This window comes from Onychomys torridus, chromosome 13 (assembly GCF_903995425.1).
Source record: "Onychomys torridus chromosome 13, mOncTor1.1, whole genome shotgun sequence".
NCBI classification, from domain to species: Eukaryota; Metazoa; Chordata; class Mammalia; order Rodentia; family Cricetidae; genus Onychomys; species Onychomys torridus.
In genome coordinates, this window is record NC_050455.1 from 35,832,897 (window position 1) to 35,843,251 (window position 10,355).

Here is a 10,355-nt window from a genome sequence, read left to right on the forward strand (position 1 = left end):
GATGAGCCTGTTCTGTTTCCTATACTGACCACTCTTGGGCAGGCTCTGCTCCAGTAGTCTATGTTAGGAGTCTAGAAGCCTCTTTGCTCAGACTTGGCCTGTGTTTGAGATCTTGCATAACTCATCTGAAATGGTGCTAGAACAAAATACAATGTTGGTCAAACTGATTTTGTGTTATTTTAGTCAAATATAATAACTCAGGGTTTTCTGTGTGTCCTGCCCCACCCATGCTTAGGAATGTGCTTTTTCCCTAGCTGGGACAATCCTGAGCTGTGAGCCTTCATTTCTATCACCATGATGGTGGGGATGGTGACAGTGGGTTCTTGGAAGAAGCTTCTAGTATTTTGTGTGTATGTCAGAAATTGCATCGGCAGACAGAACTTCAGTTAGAAATTAGTGGACATAATTATGTACAATTGTTTATATTCAAAGACGTCCTGTACTGTTTGGTTAGAAACTTCTACCTTAGGAATGTCATCCAAGGGAAAAAGAGTTAGATCTAACTATTTTAGTACTTTCCTGGGACAAATGTTTTGGGCTGATAATGAAAGCCAACTACAATTTAGTTCCTGGTGGAATTGTATTATAATTCCATTTTTATTTATCTGGAGCACATGATGATCAGTTTTAATTTAATCGGTTTAACTTGACACACTCTAGAAGCACTCAGGGAGAGAATGTCAATGAGAAGCTGTTTAGATCAAGTTGGCCAGTGAGCATGCTTTGTGGAGGATTGTCTTGATTGTGTGAGGGCTGCCCATTATGGGTGACACCATTCCCTAGGGAAAGGATTCTGAACTGTAAAAGGGGAGAGAAAGATGAGGGCAAAGTGCATACTTCATTCCTGTTTCATTGTCTTTTATTATGGATACAGTGTCTCAAGCTCCTGTAGTAACTGATTTCCCAGCATTAATAGACAGTATCTAACCTGGACCTGTGTGCTAAAAATAAACCCCTTGGCCCCTAAGTTGCTTTTGTCAGAGTATTTTATCACAGCAACAGAATGAAAATAAGACCTCAAAATAGCAACTTTGACCCTAGAGTATTCATGGGAACCCAAATTTCATGAGTGACTTCAGTAAAAGTGCTTTGAGTGAAGGAGTTTCATAAGAAATCAATTAGCTCTGTGCACTTTAAATTCTATAGTGTTTCAGGAAAAGCTCTTGCCTATGGAAACATCTTTTAAAAATATTTTCTTTGAGAAAGAATATTTATTATGTAAAGAAAATAGAGGGTTTGGGGTTTCTTTTGGACATCCTTTTTAAGTAGCTCCTAATCAATGTTATGGAATATTAATTTAAGATGTGTTGTATTTGTTTATGCTGTGGAACATTTGTTTAATCATGCAAGATGTGTTGCATTCTTTTTTGTTGCATTTGTTTAACTCTTTGAAGCTGTGTTACTTTGCCTGCCTAAAACATCTGATTGGTCTATAAAGAGCTGGATGGCCAATAGCTAGGCAATAGAGGCAGGAGAGGCAGGGCTGGCAGACAGAGAGAATAAGTAGGAGGAGAAACCTGGGAAGAAAGGATCAAGGAGCAAGAAAAGAAGGGGCCGGCCACCCAGCCACATAGCCAGACATAGAATAAGAAGGAAAGAAAAGATATACAGGAATACAGAAAGGTATAAAAGCCCAGAGGCAAAAGGTAGATGGGACAAGTTAAGAAAAACTTGGCTAGTAATTAGCCAAGCTAAGGCTGGGCATTTATAAGTAAGAATAAGACTCCATATATGATTTGGGAGCTGGGTGGTGGCCCCCACCCCCAAAGAGTAAGAGCAAAGAGTGAAAACAGCTGACCACAAATGGAGGCCCAGAGAGAAGGAATCTTATGAATCAGGATGGCATGTTGGATTGGAAGAGGACCCAGGGCTCAACGTGAGAGGCTTCAGTTAAGTGAGAGATGGAAGAACAGTCAGGAGAGGCAGTGAAGGTGAGTGTTGGCTCAGGTGCTGGGTGCTGAGTCTAGGCGTCTTGTTAGAGACAGCTGTGAGGGACCTTCACTGATATGCCAGGGATATAGGATAGAAGCAGAGAGGATCACTAAGATCCTTTAGCAGAAATAAGATAAAAATTTCTTATTTAGGGACATAAACATACTTAAAGTGTGTCCTATGAACAGGGGTGAAAAGAGAGTATGGGTACCAGTTCTAAGATGAGATGACCGGATTGGATAGGGAAACATATCTCATTTTCTTCTCCTGATTTTTCCATAATGTCCTAAAATGGGATTGTAACAGAGAGTTTATAATTACACGCTTAGGAAGAGTCTAACTCTGGGTGATCTTGGACTCAGCAGGGACTCTGTGATTTTAAAATAGCTTCATATGATTTTTGTCTTCACACATGTTGGAAAATAATCTGCCATCCTCTTTGAACAAATCTGAGATTGCATGTGAGTGTCAAAGAAAAAAATTGCTTTGGACATTAAAATAATCTTATTTTAATAGTAAAATGAATGGGCTTCACTGTTGGATTTCTCCAGATATTTATATAATGCATCATCTATTAACCCTTTACCTTTTTCTTTTTCTTCTCTCCTCTCTCTTCTCTGACTACCTTCCCTTATCCTACCATTCTCTCATCTACTTTCATATCATGTCTTCTTTCCTATTCTTCCTGCATTTCTTCCTTTTCTTTACTTACCTATTGATATTTGTCTTCCTGTTCTGCAATTTCACCCATTTCCTTGTAAATGACACATTTTTATTCTTCTTTGTGGATGGATAATACTCTGTCTTGTATATATACCGCATTACCCATTCATTTGTTGACAAACATGGAGGCCATTTTTAAACATACAAGGAAGACTATTCAAGTCTACTGAAAAAAAAAAAAAGACCAAAATTCAGTTTGAACTCAACTCCCTTGAAGCAGAAGGTGAAAGCCTTCTTAGTGAGTGGAATATACTACTAGAAAAGTACTGGGAAACTTGGGGTACACAGGAATGCTGGAAAGTAGGATGTGTTCAGGACCGTGGGTGAGTGCTGAGCTTGCAGATGTTTTTCTCCGTGACAGGGCCACTTGCATTTGATAGTTGTCCTTGTTCAAAGCTAGACTCCTGTTAACTCATGTAGAATGGAAGAGAAGATGCTACTTCCTGATGATTACATTTCAGATGGACAGTTTCCAGGTCTTTGAGAAGGACAGTTCTGTTCTGAAATGACTGATGCTGAAGAGCAAAAGACACATTTCTAATTGCCAGGTTTTCATTTTGTAAGTAAGTGCTCCATGGAAGGAAATTCCAGAAAGAAACCTGTCTAAAAGTTAGTCAAGCTGCCACCTTGGTGAAGGGTAATGTATTGCCACCATGCCTACTACCACTGGTCACATGTAGTCCCTGTTGTGTTTAAGATGTGTTAAGATATCCAATAAAGAATGCAAAGGAAGAATATATATTGGAAAGAAAATTCAGCATCATTTCCTTAACTAAGATCCACTGATAGGTCTTCTGTGGCCAACAAAGAGCTAATATGAAATGACCCAAACCAACCAAACTCGGGATTCCTTTGGAAGAAATAACCTGTGATCAGCCTGGTGACTGTTGAGAGATGAGGAAAGCAACTGGGATTGTGAAAGTCTCTTCTGTAGTGTAGCCTTTTCTTTTGGAATGCCACAGACCAGACCAGCAGTGTGAACATATGATCAGCATTGTTTGTGATCAATCTCCCACATGTGTGCAAAGAGATGATGCACACATAACAACATCCTGATGCATTGCTGAAGTGGTTCTAAATAAATCACAGCCATTTTAGAAACTGATTGTTATTAAAAAAAATCTATGACTAGCATTTAGCTGAAGTTGCATTAGAGATACATCAGAAAGCTTGAGTGGTGAGGGAGGTTGGTTAGGATTTATATGTTGTGTGATAAAATAATCTGACAAAAGTACTTTAGGGGAGAAAAGCTTTATGTTAGCTTGCAGGTCCAGGTTACATAGAGTCTGTTCATCAGTATAGGGAGGTCACAGTGGCAGGAGCTTGAAGGTCAGATTACATACATAGTCAAGGATGAGACAGCAGTGACTGTATGCTTGCTGGCCCTTATCTTGGTTCCTTTCCTCTTTCACGGCTCAGAATCTATTGCCTAGGGAGTGGTGCCACCCATAATGGATGGCTTCTCACCTCAATTAACAAAATCAAGTTAAGCCCCACAGACACAGACATGCCCATAAGCCAGTTGGATCTAGCAGAAGCCATGAGAATGGATATAAGCTTTATAGTTACTAGGGATGTATGGCCTTTGCATATCTTACTCCCCCACCCCCACCCCAAGAGAGTAAGCATGAAGGGAAAAGAATGAATATTTTTTTTTTTTTGGTTTTTTGAGACAGGGTTTCTCTGTGTAGCTTTGTGCCTTTCCTGGTACTCATTCTGTAGCCCAGGCTGGCCTCGAACTCACAGAGATCCACCTGGCTCTGCCTCCCGAGTGCTGGGATTAAAGGCGTGCGTCACCACCACCCGGCTGAATAATTTATTCTTTCTAAACAAGAGGGTTGCTCTGCAATGTTGTCTGCTCCAGAGCCATCCACGATACTAAGGATGGTAAAAAGTATGAGCAATTTCTCATCAGGGCACCTGGAAAGATATCATTGGAATGGTTGTGGGGAGTAAGATGCAGGCGGTTAAGAGAGACTAGGGGGAAGGAGCATGCAGTCTAGCTTTGAATGTAAAGATGGCTTGGAAGGAGATCAAAAGAAAATCCTGAGCTGAAACATAGATGTGTGTGATACTGATGTTTCATGTCTCTCCTTTTGCCTTTTTAGTGGCCAGAATGAGCGAACCGCCCGATAAGAACAGCTCCACTCAAGAAGGATCCACAAATCCAATGTTTCCAGAGAAAAGCAGTCAGATTGGACAAAAGCAACTGGTATAGCACACAGATTTCATGATTCCGGGTCATTGGTTGAGCCTCTAGCATGGGGCATCTGAGATGGCTGTGCACGTGACAGCAGGTCACGTCAGCACCTCATGAGAAAACTTTGCTCTTCAGCGGTTGGCATTGTCTGGCGAATTTCCTCTTTGCTTTGCGTTCCCTACTTTTAGTCTAGTGATCCATGTAATAAAGTCTTGTTCTCACAATGGAATATTTGAAAAGAATCTAGTCAGTAAAGCGAGATACCTACGGGAGTCTGCTTGAGGGGTATTAGGGGATTCATTAGGGTATAAATTAAGGAAATACACTCACAAATACAGAACCGAGTAAACAGCTGATGTTATCTTCTGTTCTGACCAGGAGCGAATCCACCTGGCAGTCAGCTCATGCCAGGAAGCAGGATCCAGGGAGAAGGGCCTTGTGACCTCTCTCCCTTTCCTCTTAAGAGGTCACATAGGACAGCAAGAACCACCACCTCCTTCAGGCCATAAAACCCAAGGTCATGGGCAGAGCAAATACCACTATAAGTCAGGTCTTTTATTTAGTTAACAAATTTACATTTTGTTCTTAACCCTGTCATGGCTCTAAATGCTTTATGTGTTTCACCTCACCCAAGTCTTATCACAAGATAGTAATAGCCTTATTTTACAAAAAAATGAGCCACAGCTGGGCAGTGGTGGCTCATGCCTTTAATCCCAGCACTCGGGAGGCTGAGGCAGGTGGATCTCTGAGTTCGAGGCCAGCCTGGTCTACAGAGTGAGATCCAGGAAAGGCACTACACAGAGAAACCCTGTCTTGAAAAACCAAACAAACAAACAAAAAACGAGCTGCTAAGGCTTAGAGAAGCAAGAATTTGGTCAATTTACACAGTTTACGATGGGCAAAGCCAAGACTTGAACAGCAGCCAGCTCATCTGCTGTGTTTGTTCCTGGCTTCTTGCTATGTAACTGAGAGCAGGACTAGAGAGTACTGAGTTTACAGCGTTCATAGCTATACCCAAGTGCAGAGCTGGTTCATAGGGTTTGTCTGTAAAACAAACCAATGTACCCCCATCAAGATGAAACTTTAAGGAAATGTTTCTAATATCTGAGGTAGACTACCTAGACTACTATTAAGCTAGCTAAGCTGCAAAAGGTCTATCTGTTACCTTGAAAGTGTCCTGTTTGTTTTTTAGGAATTGCATTTCCAGTGGACTCTGGCCAGTGTGCTTTCAAGTTACCCAGGTTATTTTCTTCTGACCTCCTTCAGAAGAATGTTTCTTTTCCTATGGCTTGTGTTACATGCTTAGAACATGTCCTCACATTGGCTAGAGCACACACATACTTGTAACCTCAGCCCTTGAGAGCCTGAAGCAGGAGGATAGCCACAAGTTCAAGGCCAGCCCAGGTTCCATAGTGAGTTCTAGGTTGGCCTACTACGGAGTGGGGGGAGGTCTCAAAGAAACAAGCAATGACAGCAATAACAAAGAGTCACCTTTTTATTTTTGTGAATATGTGAGTGTTTGTGTGTGTGTGTGTGTGTGTGTGTGTGTGTGTGTGTGTGTGTGTGTACCTTAAAACTGGAGTTAGAGATGACTGTGAGCTGCCATGTAGGTGCTGGGAGTTGAACTCCATCATCTGCAAGAGCAGCAAGCGCTCTTAACCACTGAGCCATCTTTCCAATCTCACAGCGTCATGTCTTGGTTGAAGGGTCTTGTTTCTTGTCTTCACAATAAGGCCCTGTTTTATTTCTGAATACAAAAGTTTCCCCAACAAAAACTTTTGGAAAATTTCCCTAACATCCAGAAAGTAGTCCTAGCAAGATTTTTCTTGCTCAAATCTGGCTTTGATTGAGAGTGAACTCTCAGTGGCTCTGCCTATGTCGAAGCCTGAGGGTGTGTACGGCCCAGGACAGGCAATGGTTCTGAGACCCATCCCAGAGGCTGGAGTTGGGCGAGGAGGAGGATGTGTGCCTGGGCTTCTCAGGGCTTTGACATTGTATATGAGCTGCTTCTGTGGTGGCTGAGGGAGGATCGAGACTGCTGTGTCCTTATGCTCAAGAAAAAGCCAGTTCTAATGTTTGGCCCCATCAGGTTTGAAAGGCTGGCAGGTGTTTTGCAGGTATAAACAAGTCTACTGTTCTCTCTGGATTCTTTCCACATTTTCATCATCTGTACTTTATACCCTGTTTTATTAGAAAGAAAGGCCTGATTTGAGAATGTATCGCCTCTAGAAACTTAATCAGATTAAACTGTTGATTTTTCCATATGAATCAAACACATTTCCACGCTCTTTTGATAAGAGCTACAGGCAGTCCATTTTGAAAGAATGAAAAATGAATGAAACTACTTAAACATTGTGTCCATTTCACAGCAACAGATAGAACGGCAGTTGAAATGCTTGGCGTTTCAAAACCCTGGACCACAGGTGGCGGATTTTAACCCCGAGACAAGGCAGCAGAAAAAAAAAGCACGGATGTCGAAAATGAATGAATATTTTTCTGGGAAGCACAAGTAAGGTCATGACCTATTTGATTTATGGGGTTAAAAGTTTCATGTGTTCTCCTTGATTTTAAAGCAAAGTAATTGAAAGTTACATCTTGTTATGATTTCAAAATTTTCTTCTGTAGTACACTTAAGACGCCATATGTCTGGATGTTAGCATCTTTAAGAAATGGGCAATATTGTTGAGAGCAAGATGGCTTGTGTCTAGAATGCCAGCACTTGGATGCAGAGGCAGAAAGATTCCAAGTTCAAAGTCAGCTTGTTACTTTGGGAAACTGTGTATATGTGTTTGGGTTGGGGGGGGGGGGGGGTGGGCGGTAATCTAAGTCTCAAATTAAAGATCACTTTTTTTTTTAAAGGACCTTGTTCTAAAATAATACTTTTAGTAGAAAAGTTGACTAATGTAACAAAGAAGTATCATTAAAAGGAAAAATAATGTAATCACAGGGATAGATTAAAAATATGAAGTGGTTACCATCCTATCACTAAATACAAGGACTGTTAATACAATGGAATATACAAGACCTGAAGTTGTAACTCAGCGATGGAACACTTGCCTAGCATGTGCAAGGCCCTGACTTCCAACTCCAGCATGACAAGGGGAAAAAAATATGTTCCCCTGTAGGGAACTGGAAGGATGGCTCAGCAGTGAGGAACACTTCCTGTTCTTCCAGAGCACCTGAGCTGGTACTTAGCACCCACCTTGGGCAGCTCACTGCTGCCTGCAAATCCAGCTCTAGGGAATCTGACCCCATTTTCTGGTTTTGCAGGGAGGGGATCTCTACACAGATGGCACATAAATTTTAAATAATTTATATGAAGCAGAAAACCGAGCATACACATTTGAAAATTTGATGTGTAGGAAGAATGGTGTTTATTATTTTTTCATTTTTCCCTCTTATTGAAAAATAGATTCTCTTTTCATATAATATAACCTAATTATAGTTTCCTCTCATTTTTATGTATAAAATATGGTATGATTTATGCTGATCTTATGAAATTGCCTCTAAAATAAAATTTCAGTGAATTCTCATTAAGGAAAAGTGACATTACAACAAAAAATTTTATAATTTCTCTCTCCCACACAAATGATATATGTGTTATTTTTAATTAAGTGTGTGAGTGCAGGTGCCCACAGAGCCCAGAGGTATCAGATCCCCCTGACACTATATAGTTACAGGTAGTAGTGAACTACCCTAGGTGCATGCTGGGAATTGAACTCCAGTCCCGTGGAAGAACAGTGTATGCACTTAATTAACCACTGAGCTATCTCTCCAGCCCCATATATGAATAATTTAAAAAATCACGTATACATATGAAGCAAACCATAAACAAAATGTTGATAAATTAAAATATATTCTTAATTAGAAGGCATTCCAGCTAACGCGTGATCACGAGGCAGTTCCTCACCCTTTCTTACTTTTCCAGGAAAGGGGGAAAGGAAGAAACTGAATTACTTCAACTGAACAGGAGGAGAGGAGGTGTTAGGCTTGGGGACAAAGGATGCAGAGGTACCCACTGTTGTAGGCCAAGTTTTCCTGTCTTGATGTCATTCTCAAATAAACACACCGAGGCTTACATTAATTACAAATGCTTGGCCAATATCTCAGGCTTATTACTAACTAGCTCTTACAATTTAAGTTAACCCATATTCCTTATTTATGCTCTGCCACGTGGCGGTACCTTTACTAAATGGCATGCTCATCTCCTGCTCGATCTGTGTCTGGCTGACGACTCCTCTGCCTCTACCCTTCCTCTTACCAGAGTCTTCTGTATCTGGCTGTCCCATCTATACCTCTTGCCTGGCTTCCAGCCCGTCAGCTTTTTATTAACCGATGAGAGTAGTACATAGTCACAGTGTACAGAAGGATTATTCCACAGCCCACTGTGACCACATGAGTGAAATGCCAGCCATTGGGGCTCATGGTGGTAAGATATATAAGCTACTCCCAAGGTTTTCAAGCAGATCTGTTTTGAAGGATATATTAAAAACGGTTTGGTTTTGAGTAGGGGGTAAAGTTCCTGTAAAAGTCTTTCACCCCAGTCATGCTGTAGAGGTGGGCAGAGAAAATGTGAGGACCTAAGGTCTGAGCATTTTGCCTTCACTGGGGCCTTACAATGCAGACTGGCCACCTTGGTTATTTGCATTTTCTGTCCACACAGGGGAAAATAGTCTTAAAGAAACAGAAGAAAAGGCACCTGGAACCTTTGCCAATAGTTTCTGTCTTTTTTTTTTTTTTTTCCTTTAATGATTATGGTGTAGTAACTGATAGTTCTCGTATTGAGTCATTAAAAAATGTAGTAGTTTTTGCTAGGGTACTTTTAAGAGAGAAAAGGATTATAAAATCAGTAGAAAAGTGTAGAGGGCGTGCAGTCCTTGCTCTCACAGATAGGCACCAGGGAAACCAGGATTGTTAAACATGCAGGGTTGTCTCTTAGATGGAAGGTATGTATACCTGTTTTCCACTCAGAAGGCTGAGAGTGGGTGTGGTGAATAGCCTGGAGACCTCTGCACTCTGTGTATGGCCAGGCCACACCTGGCCCCAGCAGACCCTTACAAACAGGACTATATAGCCTAGTGATCTTTTCACTATCTGTATGACAGAGAACACACCAGATCCTCCCCAGGCCCTTAATATAACACATGTAGTCTATCTATAGAACCCATCTTCATGGAAGAGGTGACATGTACTTTGAAAAGGGTTCCAGTGTAATTAATTTTGCCTTAAACTGTATTGTGCACATGGGATTATGTTACATCAGGAAACTTTTTCTAAATTGTACTGTCCTTAAATATGCCTAAAATAAACTGCCTGGTGTCAGACTCTAGAAATTTGAACCAACACTGGCTACAGACTATTGAATCAGACTTTCTTCTTGCCTCACACAGATAGACACTATACTGGCCATGGTGTCTACAGAGACCCCCACAGAAAAATGCCATCAATATGTTATTTTAAAGGAAATATGGAACCTTTGTAGCAGGCAGCTTCAGTTAGC

The 10,355-nt window shown here is 41.1% G+C and overlaps 1 protein-coding gene across 1 annotated transcript in view; it reads left to right on the forward strand.

The window, feature by feature from the left end:
* The first annotated feature begins 4,771 nt into the window (after positions 1-4,771).
* Positions 4,772-10,355, forward strand: part of Arl14epl (ADP ribosylation factor like GTPase 14 effector protein like) — a 7,347-nt gene continuing 1,763 nt past the window's right edge. Inside the window, exons 1-2 of the mRNA XM_036204471.1 lie at positions 4,772-4,867; positions 7,225-7,364. Of these exons, the coding sequence (XP_036060364.1) occupies positions 4,772-4,867; positions 7,225-7,364 (236 nt within the window). The remainder of the gene's footprint in view (positions 4,868-7,224; positions 7,365-10,355) is intronic.